Source organism: Squalius cephalus (assembly GCF_949319135.1).
Source record: "Squalius cephalus genome assembly, chromosome: 4".
Lineage (NCBI taxonomy): Eukaryota > Metazoa > Chordata > Actinopteri > Cypriniformes > Leuciscidae > Squalius > Squalius cephalus.
Genome location: NC_137125.1, coordinates 3,886,355 through 3,908,569, shown reverse-complemented (window position 1 = coordinate 3,908,569; position 22,215 = coordinate 3,886,355). Strand labels below are relative to the sequence as shown.

General features: G+C 38.2%; 1 protein-coding gene across 1 annotated transcript; it reads right to left on the bottom strand.

Moving 5' to 3' along the window:
* Positions 1-595: 595 nt before the first annotated feature.
* LOC307157226 (uncharacterized protein) lies at positions 596-17,417 on the bottom strand. Its single transcript, XM_079869069.1, has 4 exons — positions 17,305-17,417; positions 16,940-17,032; positions 11,769-13,493; positions 596-3,037 (listed from the first exon to the last, which is right to left on the bottom strand). Exons 2-4 carry the CDS (start codon positions 17,028-17,030, stop codon positions 1,332-1,334), a joined length of 3,522 nt encoding a protein of 1,173 aa, XP_079725195.1. The 5' UTR covers positions 17,031-17,032; positions 17,305-17,417; the 3' UTR covers positions 596-1,331.
* Positions 17,418-22,215: the final 4,798 nt, after the last annotated feature.

The window sequence follows — 22,215 nt, the reverse complement described above, 5'->3', positions numbered from 1 at the left end:
TAGAAAACCTGTAGTATTATCGAATTACCATGCTTTCCTCCCTCATATCCCCCTTGAGACAAGAGATTTATGTTTTTTTTTTTTGTCTGGAAAAAATCCTCCGATGACGCAAAAATCGTCATTTTGCGTCATCGGAGGATTTTTTGGCCAGAGGCTAAAGACTACAGCCAGTAGGAGGCACTGTCCCGCATGTGTTCAACCCGCCCATAGGGGGATCTCACTCACAGAATGTACAAGCAGTGTCAGCCGTCTTTATTTGAAAGCTAAGCTATCGAGTTCTTATTCAGCAGGACGAGGCTAGGGCCGCGGGAGAACGGCGCGAGGCCGGTGGCATGATCGGTTGATGTGCGTTTTACCATTGCTAAGAAAATACCCGCTCCTCCGTGAGAGATGCGAGACCAGTGCCTCACAGGCGCTCATCAGTAATGACGCCACCGGCCTCGCGTCGTTCTCCCGCGGCCCTCAGCCTCGTCCTGCTCGCCACAGTAAACATGAGGAATGGCGACTGTAGAATGCAAAAGCCGAATCTCGGACTTTTTAAAATCCGGAAATCCCGGATTTTGTGCGATCTCAAAAACCCAGGCAGACTCACGGAGACTAGTAACTTAGCTTAGCTTTATTGTTTACAACTGCGCTCTATTACCGGTAGGCGTGGCTTGGGAGTGGCCTCGTAGAGCAGCGAAGCAAGTGCATTCTGGGAGTTGTTGTCTTTCATCCACATGAGCCAAAAATACATTTTCTGGCTTTTCTCAGTCTAGAAAGCTCCAAATTCAAAAATAATTTCACATTTCTTCTACATAAATGACCTAATTTAAATACACATTCATCTTCCCAGAGGTGAATTATCTCTTTAATACATCAATGTTAACTAATGAACCTTATTGTAAAGTATTACCATATATATGTGTGTGTGTGTGTGTGTGTGTGTGTGTGTGTGTTTTAAATGCATTCATTGATTTAATTAACTTTACTTTTTTTTCTTGTTCATGCAGAATGAATAACTAGAATCAATGAAAGTAAAATTACATCTTCCCAAAACAGCAGTTTGATACTTTCATTTGTGACGCATGGCGTATTCATATTCAGCTCGTTCAAAATATAATTAAAGTCAATTTTAGATGTATGATTTTCTAACAGGCCGTTCAGCAAAATAATACAGTTGTGTTTAGAAGATGAAGACCATTTAAACTAATGTATTTTACTAAGTATTTTAAGTATAATAAAAATGAATGCTGAGCATCTGAAGACCAAGTCAAATGTTTTAGATTATAGTCGTAGTAATTGTAGATAAAGGGTCAAAGTTTCACTTGAACATCATATATTTCTTTACATCACTTTGCTCTATTGAACAGGACTCTTGGATCAAATTCTTTTTCTCTTGTTGCAGGTGTGTGTGTTTTCCAGTCTTCTGGAAGCACTCCTCCTCTGGACACCTTACTGATGATCTCTGTCTTCTTCTTGACCTCCATTATAGACTGAATGCGATCTTGAAATCCAGGCTTGGCTTCTTGTTTCTCAGACTCGATCATCAGATCAATGTAGTCAGGAGTGGACAGAGGATTGGACTTGAGGGCGATTTCCTCCAGACGCTCCAAAGACTTTTGAAATCTTTCAATCAGTCTGGCCACAATATCCTGGACATCCTCAAACTCCATTTCAAGCTCTGCAAAGATCTTTTCTTTTGACATGACCTGTCCATGTGCATCCTCATATCGCCTTTTTAAATCCTGATAGGTTTCCTTTCTCTTTTCTGGGACAAAAGCCCATTTGTATTTCTGATTAAAATGCACATTCCAGGCACACTTTCCTGGACACACCGTACACCTTCCAGCTTTCATGACACTGCACTTATATTTATCACTGTCATTTGCAATTTCGCATTTGTCACAACATGTGAAGTGACACATCTGGCAGTCGGTTGAGTAGTAGCCAGTGTTGTTTTCGATCTTCTTTGGGACAGTTACTTCTAATTCATATTCAAAATCCTTGTTTGCATCCATTTCTGCCTTGTGATGCTCCAGAGCAGCTCTTGTCTTCTTGATTTCATCCAGTTTCGTCAGACCAGCATTGATTTGGGGCTGAAGGCCTTCCACAAGCACTTCTAGATGCTGTCGCTCTTTCAGGACTTCCCGTGTCATAAACAAGCTCTGGGTTTGCATCTCGTTAAGGGATGTGAAGAACTTTCTCATGCTAGAAAATCCCAGCTTCCAGAACATCTGGTCAAAGTTTCCACAGTCAGACTCCTCATCGTCTGCAGAAGTGTTATTGTTAGCAAACAGAGCAGAGTTGTTGAACTTGAAGTGAAGTGGCTCTCCACGCTCATTGGTAGAACAGGGAACCTCAGAGGCTTTGATGGCCTCGAGAACAGGAGGTTTTTTCCCATCTGCAAAGGTGATCAGCATAAGAATGTTTTCAGCAATATCATTCCCAAATATGGAAAGAATGGAGTCAAAGACATATTTCTGTGTGTGCGTCAGACGGGCAAGTGAAGCCTGTACTACAAAACACACGGCATCAATGCGGTCGATCCCTCCTGGATTAGAAAAGAACTCCTGAATCTGCTTTGTGATTTTCTGGTCATGTGAAATTCCTCTGGTATTACCGAAGCCTGGTGTGTCCACAATGGTCAGAGAATATGGGACCCGGAAACCATCCATGTGATTGATTTGATATGCCGTGATCTGCGAAGTCTGACTTCCAGCCTGGCATTTCTGCTTCCCTTCATCTATCAGCACAAACCGGAAGTCATCTTCCCATTGCACTCCCAGGATGTAGTTGATCATGCTGTTAATCAGAGTGGTTTTTCCTGCACCTGTGGCTCCGATCATCATGATGGTCTTGTTCTCTTTAGTGACGTTTTTCCCAAACGTGCTTCTTCTGCAGAATCCATCACTGTTCTGCCACGTTTCATCCAGATGGAGTTTAAACTTGGGCAGGTTTTCATTGCTTTTACAAGATATTTTTCTGCTCCAGCTGTTCTTGATATCATGTGCAACCCTTAAACTCCTTCCATCGCTGTGGTCTTTTCTGCTGCTTGCTTAAAGAAAAACAATACAATAGTGTGAACATCCAGTCATCAATACAGTATAATTACTCAGTGTTCACACTGTGAAGGCTGTACTGTATTTAGACTGAATCTGATGTCTTGTGTGAACAGCCTAATCTTTACACATGCTGTCATGACATGTTTCAAATGCATGTTACACAGTTTGGATAATTAGCTGTTTTCCAAAAAATGCCAAACATTTTTAATTTCTAGATTATCTAAATCTTGAAGAGAAAATAAACAGATAATGCTAAATAATAAAAAGCTAGTAGGTGATTTTCTGGCTCCTTGCAGACCTTGATAATCCTATTACAATACAACTACAAACGTCCCAAGGGAATCCTACAGGAACACCTGAGTTTTATGGAGATGGCCGTGGCTGAAGGGACACACTGCCCCAATACTGTTCACAGGGTTCGTACAGATTCTGTCAAATGATTCCAGGAATTTAAGCACTACTTTTTAGGATTTCAATCAGCACTTATCAAACAATGTCTTTATTTTATTTAATTGTTTTACTCAAATTACATATATATGATATCTAATGTTTCACGTCATAGAGATCAATCCATTGACCAGCGCTGTCAGGCATGGGAAATCACCGTAACCATTGAAAGGATATTGAAACAGATTTTTTTCCTATGAATATACGATTGACCTGAAGAATGAAAGTTGTATTATACTTATCATATACTTAATATCATGCTCATAGCCATGCGAAATAGCTCTATATCTCAGACGGGCTGCAGCGTTAATTTAGTGTGAAACGATTGTAATTTTTCAACAACAACATTTTTTAATTAGGGATGCACCGATACCACTTTTTGCAGAACAAGTCCGATACCGATAGTTTCATTTTTGGTACTCGCCGATACCGATTACCGTAACCAATCCCTGAATTTTCACTGCATTTGTCATTTTTAACAAATTAAATTTAAATTTGTCATTAATTTAATTTTTAAATGTATTAGTAGACAAACCAAAGGAATATAAATCATATTAGTTGGCTTAATTTGTTCATCAAATATATATTTCCTTCAGTTATTCTCATGCTTAATTAAGCCTGCTAAAATGCATTGTCTGAGCTTCTGTTACTGTCACTGTTCATTATTGCTCTATCATATTTGATCTTTCATTTAATAGCACAGCACATATTTAGAGCAGCTCCAGCAGGGCTCAGTGCAGAGGATCGGGTCAGCGGTTCAGATGATTAGATACCAGTGAAATATAAATTATTTAATCCAATTTTGATACAACAAAAACTACCAGCCTAATTAATGTGAATTTAAAACATTATTAAAGACAAGTAAGCAGTCAGTAACAAAATAAGAACAAATAATCGAATTACAAATAGGACAAATCAATACAATAGAACAAAGAAAGGCTACAAATGAAATTAACAGTGTTTAGAGTTATTCGGGTAGATCTAACAGGTACAGAAATTTGAATAAAGCAATCAATTGTGAAAAAATTGCATATTCATTACTGTATAAATTAAACATAGATGGATATTTTTGTAAAGTTGAAAAGGGTAGCCTATTGAGTCAAGAGCAGTGCTAGTGAGTGATTTATTTGTCTTTTGTTTGATGAACATTGAAACACAGCAGCAGGTTTATTAGACTGCTGTCCCTTTAAGACCGAACGCACCGACCCCATCTGAACATGACTACGGTAGCTTGAGATATAACCAACTTTGTTTACTGGGATACTCGCTAAGACAGACTTTTTTACATAATTTTGTGTGAATTCGTCCGTACAAGCGCAAGATGTGAAAGATAATTAAATTCAGTATTCACGCGCTGTCTGAGACGCTGGTTTTCGGGGCGCGCGCTTCGGATGTTTGTGTTCATTAAACTTCTTGACCTGCAAATGTTCTGTAATAATGTAGGGAACCACTCGTTATACATAAATCAGGTAACAGGTCATGTTTTACTTTACTTACCTATACGATTTAGTTTTAATCCAAATAACACGTGCTGAGTGAACGATCAGCAATCAAAAGCATTCAACAGAAGTGCGCTCTCTCTCTCTCTCGTCAGTTAACGTTAATAAGCTACATGCCTCGTTTTATTTTCTTTGCCATTGACATCCGACTGAACTACAAACTTTCCACTGATGTCTGTTTAAAGGGGTGTGCTCGACCAGCTCGCTCGTCTGTGCCGATGCGCGCTCAATCCACCGCACGTTTTCCTCTTATCAGCTCGCGTTACTATACACACGCTGCCTGGTAGGCCTATCGGTTGTTGGTATCGGAGCATTTTTACAAGTTCATGAGCTCGGTATCAGTGCTTTTACAGATGTACAACAGACGTAATAAAAATTAATAAACACATAAAATACATATTTATGACAGTAATATTGATGAAGATAATATTAGTAAAAAATAATATTTTGACGATGAGGAATAAGTGATAATATAGTCTTATATGATAATTTAATAATACTAATAGTAGTAGCAATAATAACAGCAATTAGACTTTTCATCAGGAATGAGGGGGAGGCTGGATGACAAGGAAGAGGAATAATGATAATAATAATAATAAAAATAATATTAAAAATAACACTAACAATAGTAAGGCTATACTAATATGGTATTAAAAGGCTGCCTCTGATCCCTCCTTGGCCACGGCATAAGCCAGACCCCCGCCCACGCCACACTACAGTGGTCCACCAAGAAGAGGAGCTGCGCACCCCACCCCCCCAAGAACACTCCCAGCCTCCGGCCGCCAAACACATGCCATGCTTATCCTAAATTATTATTATTATTATTATTATTTTTCGTGATGGGCATATATGTATGTTTGCTAGTGTGTTGCAATAAAAAAGTGAGACATGCAGCGTGGAACCAGCTCTGTGCAAAGCCCAGGTCAACACGCCCATGCCACACTTGTCCGGCGTATGTGATTTAATATATATATACCTTACCACTTGTTTTATTAATGACACCCCTGGTAGAAAAAGATCAAAAAAGGCTGTAAAAAAGAAATCTGCATTGTTCATCCTTTTGATCTTTCATTTAAAAAATTCGCAAAAATCTAACCTTCTTATTGAAGTAAAAGAATTGAAAGTGGGGTGGGGGGGTGGGAAATCACATTATAAAATAAAAGTTTTTCTCCAAAACACGCTGGCCACAATTATTGGCACCCTGTTATTAAATACTTTTTGCAACCTCCTTTTTACAAGATAACAGAGAGTCTTCTCCTATAATGCCTGATGAGTTTGGAGAACACCTGACCAGAGATCAGAGACCATTCCTCCATACAGGATCTCTCCAGATCCTTCAGATTCACAAGCTCATGTTGGCGCTGCTTCTCTTCAGTTCACCCCACTCATCTCCTATAGGGTTCAGTTTAGGGGACTGGGATGGTCAGGGTAGAAGCTTCATTTTGTGCTCAGTGACCCATTTTGTGTTGATTTTGATGTTTGTTTTGGATCGTTGTCCTGATGGAAGATCCAACCACGGCCCATTATAAGATTTCTAGCAGAGGCCGTCAGGTTTAGATTTTTTATCTGTTAAAATTTGCTAGAATCCATAATACCATGTATCTGAATAAGAAGTCCAGGACCTCCAGCAGAAAAATAGGCCCACAACATATAAGATCCAGCAGTAAATTTAATTGTAGGCATGGGGTACTCTTCATCCCTGTTTGCACCAAACACATCTGGTGGGTTTGCTGCCAAAAAGCCCTATTTTTGTTTCATCTGACCATAGAATATTTTGAAGTTCCAGTCGTGTCTGACCACTGAATATTCTGGAGTGTGTTTTTGGAGGAGCGAGGAGGATTTTTCTTGAAACCCTCCCAAACATCTCAAACTTTGGCCACTCAAACTCTCCTCCTCACCGTGCATTAAGACAATATAGACACACGTCCTCTTCCTGGCAGATTCGTAACATCTTTAGTTGATTATAACTTCTTAATTATTGCCCTGATGGTCAAAATGGGGATTTTCAATTTTTTAGCTATTGTCTTACAGCCACTTTCTATTTTGTGATGGTCAACAATCTTTTGCTGCGCATCAGAACTATATTCTTTAGTTTTACTCATTGTGATTGATGATTCAGGTTATTTGGCCTTTGTGTTTCCTCATATTTAAACTCCTGTGAAACAAGAAGTCATAGTTGGACAATTTCATGTTCCTAGTCACCCTGGTGTGCTAATAAAGGTAAATATTAATGGGAATATACTTCAGAGATATTTTACTCGTAAAAATTCTAGGGGTGCCAATAATTGTGGCCAGCGTGTTTTGGAGAAAAACATTTATTTCATAATGTGATTTACCCCCCACTTTCAATTCTTTTACTTCAATGAAAGGTTAGATTTATGCAAATTTTTTGAATGAAAGATCAAAAGAATAAACAATGCAGATTTATTTTTTTACAGCCATTTTTGATCATATTTACCAGGGGTGCCATTCATTCTGACCACCACTGTAGCATAAATAATTTAGCTTAAATATTTAAATTATACTGCAGAACATATACAACTAAACAGTATCAAACTAGCTTCAACATGACTTGACATGGACTTGGGCAGCAATTTACACGAAAATTTCATTATTATTCAAATGACAGTAACTGAATACACAGAATATTAAAGTTTGAACAGCATATAATGTAAAACAGATAACATACGTCTTAATCACTCACAGAAACAACACACATGCAGCAGTCCATTTTGTCCAAGAAAACAAGTCAGTCTCTCCACCTGTGTATACAGACTCTGACACTGGTTCAGAAATGCCCTGACTTGTCCATGCCCGTTCAAGCACCAACAAAGTCACATACATAAAGATTCCTCCAGGGGGCGTTGTTGGGCTTTTGTTACGGTGTATTTTATGGTTCTATTGTCAACTATTGTTCTATAGGAGAAAACGCCTTTTGTGTCTCACGGCAAACAAACTAAATATTACAAAATGGTTAAACGATTAAAGAAATGTTATTCATTTTACGTTTTTAAAGTGTAGTCTTGTTTAACATCATATAATAATCCTCTGAAATGAGTTTGCAGCAGAAGTCACAAACAGCGAAATGTTATTATTTCTTATTAAGTAAATGAGTAAACTGCAATTAATAAATGAGACTGAAAACGTAATTGATAAGACAATTAAATGCAATAGAGTCAAAACATTAATGCCACTATTTTAATATTCATAAATAGGAATACGTACAAATTTGTATATCAGTTGTTAATACGTAAATATTCTACGCTTTAGTGCTATAAATACGTCAGTATTATACATTTCTCTGTATTAAAACGTAAATAAATGTATGTGTAGTAGTACTACACTTTATGTAAAAATACACACGTATTCTCATGAGATCACGCTGCATTGAAGCTTGAATTTGTTGTCATACGTTAATTTATAGATTTTATTTTCCTGTGGTTAGTTCAATTACTTCCTTTACAATGAACTTCTGTATGCTTTGCATTTATTAATTAATAATGATTATAATTAAAGAATATAAATAATGAGATTTGCATTTGTTAAATATATTTTTAGCGCAATTTTCCACCGGACAAACTGCGCTTGTTAACTCATGATTTCTGTTCTGTGCGTCTGTGCGCACCAATCTTGCACTTCTATCTCCTCCTCAACCAGACCACCTAGAGACTTCGGGTTTTCGGCATTATGTTAAGGAAGGTCTAATCTCGGGAACGCACAAAAAAAATCCAGGAAAAGATTTACTATCTCTTAGTGTTGTGATCCCATGAGGTGAGAAAATTGCGCTAAAACACTCACAGAGTTTTTATTACTTGTTTATATTAATCAATCATTTCGTCTTCAGGGATGACTGAGGTCTTTCTACAGTGGGCTTAAGAGTCAACAGCTTTTGTGTGTTAAGTTGATTTTTTTTCTGTGTGTGTTTTGTTTATTATTGTTATTGTTTATTCATTTATTTTATTTTTATGTCAGCTATATTTTTAAATGTCCAATTGGTTTTCAAATATGAAATATGGTTGTCAATGCAAACATTAACTGTGTGAAGGAAGCATATATATACTGTATATATATATATATTAGTGGTGGGCCGTTATCGGCGTTAACGTGAGACTCTTATCGCGCGATAAAAAAAATATCGCCGTTAATCTATTCTCCAAGTTGGGTTGGTAACTACTCTATACTACACAAGCTATGATGACGCAATCTACCCGCGGCCGCGAGGAACACCCGGCTGCAACGCATCATATTCATCGTCATCTTAAGTAAACACGGCTGAAAGTTAAAGCTGGTGAAAAAGATCCGTCAACATCCATTATTTGGACTTGGTTCGGATTTAAGCCGTCCGACGAGCAGCAGCAAACTATAGACAGAGTGTGTGGGGTCACAGTTCGGTAAGTTAACACACGACTAATCCGTTCTACCACCTCAAATTCAAAACGAAACATGATATCACTGAATACCAGCGCGCGCGTATTATTCCCAATATATCTTAGTGGTGTAGCACATAATCTCTGTCTGCGCCCGATTTTAAGAATCGTTGTTGTGTTTCTTTTTAACTGAAAAGACATCAGTTAGACAATATTCTCATTTTAAATTTGGGGTTTCATAAGCTCCAAGCCATAATAAACATTAGACCTAAAAGTCTCTGCAGCTAGTGTACTTACATTTTATTTATCTGCAAAATTATGTTGTATACTTACAGTTTTGCACAATATATGTTCTCAAAACTACATACACCCTTTAAAAAAAAAAACATTTAGCAGTTGTTTAGCAGGGTCTGTGTAACCTGTTCTGAAATGGTTTTATTATAATATATATCATTATCGCAAGAGGCTGCAATATATATCACAATATAGATTTTAGGCCATATCGTCCATCCCTAATTGATAGCCTATAGTAGTTGATAATAACATAGACCTACCTAATGTTGCCTACGGACGGTAACAGTACAGTAGTAACTAGGGCTGCACGATTTTGAGAAAAAACCTAATTGCGGTTTTTCTGACAAATATTGCGATTGCGGTGCGATTTTCGATTTTTTTGGTTTTATTTATTTTAAAGCTTGAGTAAGCAAACTGTACTTTTTATGTAATTTATGTAATAAATATAACCTTATTGTAAAGTGTTACTGATTAGTTATACACCGATTCAGACGTCTCCTGAGTTCACTGTTGGAAAGATCAGTTGTTTTAACCATTCATTAAAATGAATCGGTTCAAAGGAGTCATTAGTTCGCGAATTGGACGTGTCGTGCGCGTTGTGTGATTATCCCAGCAGTTAGGACATGGACATCTAAGATTTCTGTCAACACAGAAAACATTTCATCACTGGATATTTTTTTCGTTTAATTAAAGAGTTTTTTTTTTTTTTTTTTGTCAGTTAAATGTCCGGAACGCTTTTCAGTTCAATTTATTTAGCACAATTCACACCCAGCGATAATTCAGGGGAAAAAAAAAATCTCCGAATGATCCACATGAAACTTCCGACCTTTTACCACCGTGTCGATTTATTTTGATTAATATGTGCGAGGGAGAGAGAGCAAGACAGCGCTTAGTTTGGAGACGGTGAAGTCTTGTTTATATTTTCGCCTGGCTCCGAAGAGAGAGAGAGAATGCGCGCGCGACCGGCTCTCTCTCTCTCTCTGCTCGTTCTTTCAGTTAAACATGCGCCCTGTCACTCACAAGCGCAGCAGTTCATCTACATTACTCACCGATCAAATAAGACTTTGGCGGGACAAAAATTCACTTTGGCGGGCGCTAAAACAAGTTCAATGCAGAAAATTCATGCGTGAATTTAACTTAGTAGGCTACATGACCATGCACTCGCACAAATGCGACCACATAAAATTTTAACTCGCACATTCTCAAAAAATGGTCGCATATGCGACCATTTTGGTCGCAGTCTGGAACCCTGGTGTCGGTGGTGATTTTTAAGATGCTGGTATAGATTGGTAGTGTTTCTTCTGGATCTGGCCACGGCACGTCGACATATTTTAGCACTCTTTTGCTCCACGTCGTTCTTCGCGAATCCAAAATAAGTCCAAACAGCTGAAGTACAAGTGCTCCCCCGCTTCCTCTCCCGTCACCGAAGAAGTGCCTTCGGCCATTTCTGCGCAGTTACAAGCTTTTTCGAGGTACACGTTGTGTGTTAGCTGCTTTGCTGCTGCCAGAAAGCCGGTGCACTGCATACAACCTTGTAACTTTCCATTGCCATTTCTAATTGGCCAGCAAGCCAGGAACGCGAGATTCGACCATTTTGATTGGCTAATAGGTTTGTCACTCAAATGTCAGAGGCGGGGGAAAAAACCTCAGACTCCTGAGGTTAGGTTATTGCGGGAGTTAAAACCTCAATATCGATGCGATAAAGGTTAATCGTGCAGCCCTAGTAGTAACCTTTTACAGTCTATGAGCAGAACAGCTTTCTCAAGCAGTTTGTGATGCATTTTGGAAACAGGAGATGAGCCCCTGGTCTAATGCGCCACCTGGCTTGAGAAACCCGTTCACAAAGACTTACTTTTATAGTCATTATTTGGGTAGCACACATATTCTGAATGCCTTCGTCAGAATTCAAATGAGCCATTTTAATCTAGATTAAAAAAATTAATCTATGCCCACCTCTAATATATATATATATATATATATATATATATATATATACACACACATACACACACACACATATACGGTATATATACATATATATATATATATATATATATATATATATATAATATATTAAGATAAAGATTAATGCAAAGAAATGTGCATATGACACTCACCTGAAGACAGTATGGAGCTGATAGTGTCACTGGCTTCACTTACTCCCACTTTACCCACTATCCTGTAGCGGATCAAGTACTGTTTTCCAGACTCCAATCCAGTCAGAGTAAAGTCTTCATCAGCGGTGTTTATGATAATCCACTGTTCCTCAGAGCCAGAATCTGCTTTCTCCTGCTGGTACTCCACTCTGTACCTCACAGTTTCTCCAGTTGGGGACTTCTGCAGTTTCAGGGTCACGCTGTCCTCCAGGACCTCGATCACTTCTGGTGGAGGAGGCTTCGATATGGGCTGGAACTGTGTGTCTATCAGCTCCCCTGATTCATACAGGTAGATAGAGGAGCCAGGACTGGAGGGATCGGAGATGGCAGAAATAATGAATCGATATCTCTTTTCATCTTTATTAGCCTCTGAAAAACTTCTGAAAAGAGATAAGTTCTTTCTCATCTTTGAGGTGACATCAGGATTGTTGAACCACTTTCTGACAGATGCTAACGTGCTAGAACGCGGTTTCATTCCCACATCTAGCTCTTTAAACCCGTCAGATTCCAGAAACTTCTTCATGGCTGAAAGATACGGGTCTTCATACTTCAGAGATGTGAAGGTCAAGCACACCACAACATCAATATTAAGATTAAAGAGGATGGTGTTGAGACGGTTTGAGTCTACAGTTTTGATTCCTTCCAGCATCTCGGTGTGAGAACTCAAGAGGTTAACTTCAGACTTTGCATGATCTAACCACTGGTTAAGCATGTCAGCATTAAAGGGGGAGCTGTAGTGGATCTTCAGGATGTCTTCCAATGAATTTTGCTCCATCTCTCCTCCTCGTATAGCAGGCAATACCTTGGCCACTGCTTTTAGGAATACCATTTTGTAAATGTTAAGAGAGCTCTGAAATAAACAGAGCCTCTCTTTAATGTCTTCGAAAACATTTACCAGAGTTTTTCTGGAGAAGTCGTTGCATGTCCTCTCTACTTCTCCCAGCCCCTCTATTATATCTTCAGTGTTGGAAACCAGATGTGTGGTGATTTCTCTCTCCAACTGAGCTGCTCTTGTATCCAGTAGAGAAAGAGGATAGAGCCAGACTTTTATTGGAACTGCAATCTGTGGATTCTTCTCCAGTGTAGTGGGGAGCTTCTTGTACACCTCTAGGGCGTCTATGTAAGTGGTGGGACTCTGCTCAAGGCGGACGTCACCATAAAATGTGCAGGAGATGCTCTCAGCCCTATTCTCATGGCCTTCTGTCATTTGTAAATCTCCTTTCCCCTTAATAGAAAATAGAGGAATCTTTTTTACCATGACATCCAGTTCTCCCTCAATCTCCTGTTTTTCTTCCTCTTCTGAAAATGTCCGATCAAACACCATGACGGCCTGAGCTCCATACAGTACAGCTGTGACCACATGAGTTGCAGTTTTCTGGTCAAAGACCTGAGGGTAGGTGATCTGACCCAGATGGCTCATAGTGAGCTGTTCAAATCTGGTGGTTTCCCTGTAATTCATTGTAACTCTGGACTGTTGGTTTGAGGATTTGGTGTCACGCAGGAACTTGGCAGATCCTCCCACCTCCACCAGCCCTCCTAAGAAGCTGGCCTTCAGGGAAGCACTCACATCCAGGAGACTGGACTTACTGGAGAGCGAGTCGGAGCTACTGAACTTCACATCTGTCATGGGTTGTGGACGGGTGTCCAAATCTTCATTCAGTGACTTCTTATCCCACAGAGTGACACCTGAAATGAGACATGGCTTTAACAGTTCAGTCAAGTCAAGTCGCCTTTATTTATATAGCACTTTTTACAATACAGATTGTTTCAGCTTTACAGTGATAACAGGAAAATAATGCAACAAAGTTTGTTTCTAGAAGAAAATAGCACCATTATCCAGCTTAAGTAAGTTCAGTATATATTGCCGCTCTGGGGAAAAAAGTGATGTCATCGTCCAGCTCAGTTCAGTTCTCATATAATAATGTCAATGCAGGCAGATCAGTAATATTGTTGAATATTAACGTGTGATGTTGCAATGTACTGTTCAAGTCATCATGCCGATTTTGTATCTCTAAGCAAGGGCGCCGTAAAGGGGTGGAAGGTTAGGATGATTCTAAGGGCCCAGGCTGATTTAGGGCCCAGAAGAGCAGACCCCCTTTTTCTTTTCTTATTTCTTTTCTCTTTTTTATACATTAAATGCACAAAATGTGTATTTTGTCCGTTTTGACCATAGATTTAATATTTATAAAACAAATAATGTATTTACTGTTTCAGTCACACCCCTCCCCCTCACAATGGTTCATTCCACCTGCGCTGTCCGAGCTACGATCGCTGTGTAGCGTCTCTTGCTTATTGCACTTGTTATGATGCAGCGCAGACAGTGACACACGCAGGCATGTCACATCAAAAGTCAGGGCATCAAAAACGGAAAGAAAAGAAGGAAAGAGAAGACAGAGAATGTCGGAGTCGACAGTATTGGCGCTTTTCCACTTTCATGGTACGGTACGGCTCGGTTCAGTACGGCACGCTTTGGCGCTTTTCCACTGCATGGTTCGGTACGGCTCGCTTCGGCTCGCTTTAAATGGTACCACCTCTGTTGAGGTTCCAAGTGTAGCGTACCGGTACTAAAATGTGACGTGAAAACACTGCAGATCACTGATTGGTCAGACAGAATCATCTCTACCAGCGTCATTGTATTTACGACACGAGACACTAAACACGCTAGATTTAAATAGCCAGTAGACAACAGCCTACGCTGTAGCGCCTGTTTTAAAGTATTTGCTTCAAAAAAAGAGTATAAACTTCAAAAAAGAAATAGCTGAATCATGGTCAGTGGGCGAGGTGCAGACGTTCCTCTCGTTGGTTTTGGCAACACGGAATGAAAAATTCGCATTTAATATGATGATGTCATGGCAGTAGAGACGGCAACTATAACAATCAGTCCCACCCACTTTGAAGCGGTACTAACTGCAGTGGAAAAGCAACCGAGCTAAAGTGAACCGAACCGTGCCGTACCGAGTCGAGTCGTACCACGCAGTGGAAAAGCGAAGCGAGCCGAACCGTTCCGCGCCGAGCCGAACCGTTCCGCGCCGAGTCGAACCGTACCGAGCCGTACCATGCAGTGGAAAAGCGCCATTAGTCACACAGTTTTTCAAAAAGAAAGGTAGCTTGCCCTATTCCTGTATTCCAAAACTTTCAGAGTTACTTATTTTTGTTGCTACATGACCTGCTTTTATCTAGCTAGCTTAGTAAAATAATTACTGAATTATGATTTACATCCAACAATAATAACATCTCTGCTGTGCTGTCTCCGGGTTATCATGTCTCGTAGACACAGATTCAGCGGCTGCTGCACACCCACGTCCCCCTCCCTGTCTCAGCCGAACAAGGTGAGCCTGAGCGCGAAACTTCACGAAGATTGAAGCCTCTAAACACGTCTTATCTACTGTGTGTTCGCTACATAATGATAACTTTACAAAACAAAAAGTAATCTACACGCTTCAAAAATTACAAAATCAGTTTGCCGTGTGTGTTGTGTGTTCTGTGAAGTGACAGTGCTGCTGCTACTTGACGTTCTTAATATGAATAAAATGCCCCAGAAAAAATACTATAAAATTGAATAAAACATGTGTCTGTAGTAACCATTGGCTATAAGGAGTTTACAAAATAGATATTTTAATATTTTATATTAAGAAAACTAAATAGGCCAATAAAAATAATATGGTTATTACGTGTGTGTGTGTGTGTGTGTGTGTGTGTGTTTGACTTATACAGACGCAGAGTCAGCTTTATTGTCTGCACCTCGTCCTCCTACTAATGATGGACCACATAATTAATGACTTAAAAGTACCAGGTTTGCCACAACAGCTGAGATCTTGGATCAGTTTTCTGTAGTTGTAAAAATGGGTCAGTTGCGTGATGATCAAATCCATTCTGTATGCCAGCCATTGATTTCAAAATACAGCACTGATCTGACTTGTGAATTTGAAGATGAAGTCAGACACCTCAACTCTGTATATAGGGCCACTTTCCCAGGGTGTCTGTAACCAATTGATCTGCTCAACAGCATTTACAAGATGCAGCTGCAGAGTATTTTTGGGCAGGTCTGCATAGTTTTGCAAATATTTTGCACACTGCCTGTGACCGTTGCTGGTGGCGAGAGAGCATTCAGTAAGCTGAAACTGATCAAAAATTATCTGAGGTCTGCCATGTTGCAGGATAGACTTTGTCACCTTGCCATACTATCCATTGAAAGCATTGAAACTGTCAAGAAGGCTGAACTTTGATGATTTAATACATGATTTTGCCAGCAGAAAGGCACGTCGCTGGGCCATTGTAAAGTGATGTTGAACATAACCTTTGTTAGACCTGGATAACAAACAGTTGATGTCTGGTTCAGTACTTGTTTAGTCCTGGACTGGTTTAGGCCTGGCATTACTCCTGGTGTGTCTTGATTTTGAGCCCTTTTGGCCTAGCTAGTTTTATTCCTGGACTGATTTAATTATGGGTTAGTTCTATCTGATATTTCCTGATTGAGCAGTTTGACCCAGCTAAAGCTTGTTCATCTAAAGTATATGTCAACATGTGTACATTATGTTCTGTTGTGCTTGCAATTGCAATTGAGATAATAAATGTTCTCCCTTTTATGTAAACACGTACATATTTCTATATTTTTTTCTTGTTTTTGTAGGCTTTGTACTCATCTTTAGACATTTTAACTATGCAATGTGCTAAGTATATTTTTAGCGCAATTTTCCACCGGACAAAACTGCGCTTGTTAACTCATGATTTCTGTTCTGTGCGCCTGTGCGCACCAATCTTGCACTTCTATCTACTCCTCAACCAGACCACCTAGAGAATTCGGGTTTTCGGCATTATGTTAAGGAAGGTCTAATCTCGGGAACGCACAAAAAAAAATCCAAGAAAAGATTTACTATCTCTTAGTGTTGTGATCCCATGAGGTGAGAAAATTGCGCTAAAACACTCACCGAGTTTTTATTACTTGTTTAAAGTATACAGGGCATGTTTATTGGGTTAAATGTTATCTGTACAAAATGTAGGGGGCCCAGAAATGTCTCTAAGGCTACTAATTTAATAGTTGAGTCCTTTCTCTTAAATCTCTAAATTACCACATTGTTGATTCACATTTGGGTGAAAAGAGTAATAAGTATTTTAGTAGGTACTGTACACACCTGGAATGAAGGTATCCTTGCGGCAGTCATACAGCATACCAGGATACAGAGGTCTTCCTAGAGCTGCCACTTCAATGGTCTGAGATCCCATGGCTGCAGGAAATAACAGTGAACAATGGGGATATTTATACATTTGAAGATTAATAATGCCTACTTTATCATTCTAAAATTATTTTTACTTGTTACTAATTTCATTAGTTTACTAATTGTTTTAACGTTCCTTAAAATTCAATTTAATCCAGTGTTTAAAAATTCAAAAACACATTAAGGCATAAATCCTTCCGGCTACGTTTACATGCAACCAAATAATCCGTTAGTAATGGGATTGACGGCTCAATCTGACTGAAAAGCCTTCATATACACACCTTAATCGATCCGATTGAGCTCGATCCAAATAAAATTTCGATCGGATTGAAAGGGGAGGTTTATTCCTTTTCTAATTTATCGAGAGAACATGCAAACACGCAATCGTACTAAAAACCGAAACTGAAAGGACTGTGCATCTGCAATGACGTAAATGGCGAAATGACGCGCGGAACGAGCTGATGTTGTTGTTAAATTTATATTAAAATTTAGTTATACTAAAATATCACTATCGTCTGTGAAGTGAAGCAGAACAACATCTCACCTGTCCTTGTTTCAGACTCATCCACAGACGCTTTGGCCGCGGAATGAGGTGTTTTACTGTTTGAAAAACATAAGCAGCACAGTATAATGATTCATGTGCTCGTCATCTCCTCATGACCAGAAATAGATATGAAGTCTGCTCTTTAAAACAAAGAAAAGAAGCAATGTATGAGAATTTAATGTGCAAACAGCAGGAAACTCTTTAGAGAATTGTGTTCCTAATGCATTTTGAGTTTTCCTGCGATACTGTTGCTCCAAACACCTCATGATCGTTCCATGGGAAAAGTGTGACTTGTGTTTTGGAGTTCGTTCTCTCTCCCTCTGTCTCTCGCTCTTTACTTTCGTTTTCATCTGTCAATCTTGGAGACGCAAACTGACAACATCGCGTGTTTCCTCCAATAAGGACAACAACAACAAAAAAAAACACTGTTAGTGTGTACCAGTAGCATGTTTTTTCCCCCGATGACGGTCCGCTACCGAGCTGCTGGTTAAGTGTTTTCTTCGGTTGGTCCACGGGTCATATTATGATTCGTTTCTCTTTTTTTCATTACTGGATCATTTTAATAGTTATAATCAGATCCAATGTAGGCTAATATGAATCTTTTATGAATTAATCAAAAACAAAGTACACAACTGCCAATAACCATTGTAAATATATACATTTTATTGGATAGAAGACACGTAAAGGATAATGTATAGAGAGGCGGTCGTTATAGCGAATAACAACCCCGACAGGCTGAACAGGCGTCGGGGTCTTGAATCAGCCTGAAGGGGTCGTTATTCGCTATAACGACCGCCTCTCTATACATATCCCGCTTATTACATGGCTACCTACAAAAATAAATAAAAAATTTGACACGAATTATTGATTTAAAAAGGAGTTTATTGATTTTAAAACGAATGTATTGCTTCCGCCAAAGAAAATAGTCCGTTCCGCGTCCATAGCAACGCGCTGTTTTTCATGGCAACGGCCTGTTATACTTCGCAGCGGTCTGTTATCAAGAAATAACAGACCGCATTCTACATTAGAATTCAACCAAGCCATGTAATAAAAATGGATAACATACTCAAAATAAACACATGTAAATAAACATAAAATAACTAACCATTATGATAAATATTCAAAATATGTACTTTTGTTAATATATCAGTATATCTTATTATTATTATTAATAATTAGTGCTGTCAAACGATTAAAATATTTTATCGCGATTAAATCACACATTTTTATCTATTCTAAATGTCTCTTGATTTCTTTTTGTCCCATTATTTTTTCTCATTTTAATGCTCTCATCAACATGGAAAAGTGGATCGGCTTGCTTTGTGCAAATGTTTTTTATTGAAAACAACATTGGCATATACTGTAGTGTTCAATTTCACACTAACATTCTCACTCGGAGCAAATAATCTCTCACACAATGTAACACTGTCCATCAATAAAAGGGTGAAAGAAATACTAACGAGGTCCTGATATTGACGAGGGGCGGAGAATTCGCATACCGGTAAACTGAGAAAGTGCATGTCCGATGTGCGATACAAGTTGTCCTAGACGCGGCTCGTCCACTCTTTGGCCGGCTCGCAAGCCCAAACAAGTGTGTGCAAACTTTGTCGTTTTTTTTCACATGCTGTTGCAACAACTATTAACGTTAGAAAACTACAACACCACACCGGATCTAGCTAGACCGGAAACAAAACAACATCTCTTTAAGTCTAAGACGATATAGCAAGATGCCATGTTCTGAGATTTTTTGTGTGTAACTCTGTTATCTTTTATTTACACTTGTGTCGTCTTTGACAGTTCGTCTTATGTTTTGTTTTTTCTTTACAGGTAACACCTCAAGACATTTTATTTATGTAGAGGTTTACAGCATAATTATTTGCAAAAAGCAGATAAAATAAAGTATACACTCTTTCTAAATGCCTCTTTTTTCATTTTTTTTTACAGCATTTAAATGACAGTTTCTCTTGAATCCAATGTCCCATACAGTATTCACATCTCATCTGAAATAATTTTAGTGCAGTATTTTGTAGATGTGTCATATTTTACTACTTTAGATGCCTGTTAAGTTCCCATTTCTTATAAGTAGAAAAAAAGCAAATGCCAGTTCTCATAAGGGACGTCCCATACAGTATACACACCTCATATCTTACCATTTTACTGTAGCATTTTGGAGATATGACACATTATTCGACTTCAGAGGCCTATAAAGACCTCATTTCTAATAAGTAGAAAAAAATAATGGACAGGTTTAATACAGGACAGTATACACACCTCATATGAATCCAATTTACTGTAGCATTTTGGAAATATGGGAAATTTTCAACTTCGGAGGCCTATAAAGACCTCATTTGTAATAAGTAGAAAAAAACAATGGTCAGGTTTAATTCAGGATGTCCCGTCAGAGTATACACACCTCATATGAAACTATTTTACAGCAGCATTTTGAAGATATGACACATTAAGTGACTTCAGAGGTGTATAAAGACCTTTTACTGAGTCCTGGTGTCTATACAGATGACATTCTCTAGACAATGTAATGACATGACAAATTAATAAATTCAAAAATATTTTTTTTCTGGTTATAAGGAGGATATTTTTTAATAATTATATATTTTAGTTTACATGCTAACAGTGTTTTCAGTGTAGCATTTTCACTTTGTTTTCATTTACAATTTTTTTTTCTTTTTTCTGAGAGTACTTGTATTATTTTTAGTTTTTTTTAGCCTATAGTTTAAAACACAAATCTTGAAAGTATTGTAAAGTAATAGGGAAAAACACTTATACAGTTCTTTTGCGTTGCACTCAAATAGAAAAACAAGTTTAGAAAGTTTTATGACATGCAGCATCATCTGACGTTGCATTCTCTTTGGCTCTTCTGATGCATGATCAACTCATGATTGCACCTGCAAGGTGATCACTATCTTTAGTGAAATCACTATGTCATTCAGTCTATCCTCTAAATGCGCACTGTGTCCTGATTGGCCGAATCACTGCATGATCAGCGCATGAAAAAGAAATGGGTGCTTTTACAAAGTAATTCTAATCATAATAATAGTAATGATAGCATTTATTAGTATCACTTACTTTAAAGTTACAGATTTTTTTAAACATCAATTTAAAACGTTTAATAGCTTGAAAACATGTTTTTTGAAAAACATGTAGGTGAATTTAGGTGAGGGTGGGTGCATTGCATTAGATTCCCATCTTTTAGTCTTTAAAACAGCATCATGAGGCGACAGAAAGAGCGGTAAGTTGGTAACCTTTTTATATAATTAATTGATGCTTTAACTGTAGCTACTTTGATAGATATTTCTTCATTAACTATTGTTTTAATGTTGCCATGTTGTTTACAAAAAATCTTTCATTATTGTACATTTCAGAAGATACTGTTTTAAACATTTTGGGAAGGTACGTAACATTTTCATCAGGCTATTCGGTAGTTATATTACTATTTGACATTTAAATTGGCAACACTTTTTTTTATAAAAAAATAAAAAGGAATTAAAACATTTTTTTGTTTACTTTTCTCTACACAGAGTCGTAAAATGATGATCACTTTGCAAGACATACAGAACGTTTTACACGGCTGTGGTACAGAAGAAAGTGCGTATCATTCTGATGGCACCTGGGTAACAATTTGCATGTCTTTGCAGGTTCCAAATTCATTATCAAATAGGATACGATTAAGGAACATTTTCTTTGCACACTTGAAGGTAAAATTGTTACCAAAATATAAATGATAAAGTTATTTATTAACAATAACAAAATTGTTGTAAATAAAAATTGTTACAAATAAAAAATGAAATAATTGTTTGTCTCTGGTTGAACGGCCCATTGCATAAGGAGCCTCCTGAAGGCAGTGCAGAGGAGAGAGATGTGTTGGAGGCAGAGTCTCCGACCCCCAAGGTTGTTGTTGTAATGCAGTGTTATATTATATTATATTATATTATATTATATTATATTACAGTATATTATATTATACTACTTAAATTCTACTTTAAAAGTTTTCTGTGCATGTCGGGTGTTGTGCCCTAATAACTTTTGTTGTTTTTTGTGTTTCCTCTGCATATCTAAGCCTTCTACCCTGGGCAGTCCTTTCATTACTCTGGGAAGCAACAGCGAGTCTGAGAGCAGAGATGTGCTGGAGGCAGAGTCTCTGTCACCCAAGGTTGTTGCTTTGTTAAAGGCACCTAAAATTGTACATTCAGTCCATTTTCAGCAAATAATTGTCCCTATGTTGTTCCTTATTGTTTCTTTTTTGGTTTGAATATTTTTTATAATTTTAGGTCGATTTTTTTTTTCAGACATCAAAATTTTAGCAATTTGATGTCTGAGACTGAATAACACAATATGGCATTGCAATTCATTTAACATTGTTCAATCGCACACTGTTGTGGTCCAACAACAATGTTTACTCGTTTTTTTTCCACTGTGCATCTAAGTGTTCTCCTCTGGGAAGTTCTGATGCTGCACTTGACAGCAACATTGAGTATGAGGCCAAGGATCTTGTGGAGCTTGAGTCTTCTTCATCCAAGGTAAAACCTTTTTTAAACAATTCATCAACTTTGATATGTAGGGAGCATTCACCTGGTGTATAAGAATGTTGTCATTTGTGTGATCATTTAAAACTTAACCTTTTAACCATCCA

Coding starts and splice junctions, on each gene's coding strand:
- LOC307157226 (XM_079869069.1), bottom strand. CDS start 17,030: ATGGGATCTCAGACCATTGAAGTGGCAGCTCTAGGAAGACCTCTGTAT. Junction 13,494..16,939: donor CAAGGATACCTTCATTCCAG/GTGTGTACAGTA, acceptor GTCTCATTTCAG/GTGTCACTCTGTGGGATAAG. Junction 3,038..11,768: donor CAGCTCCATACTGTCTTCAG/GTGAGTGTCATA, acceptor TTTTTCTTTAAG/CAAGCAGCAGAAAAGACCAC.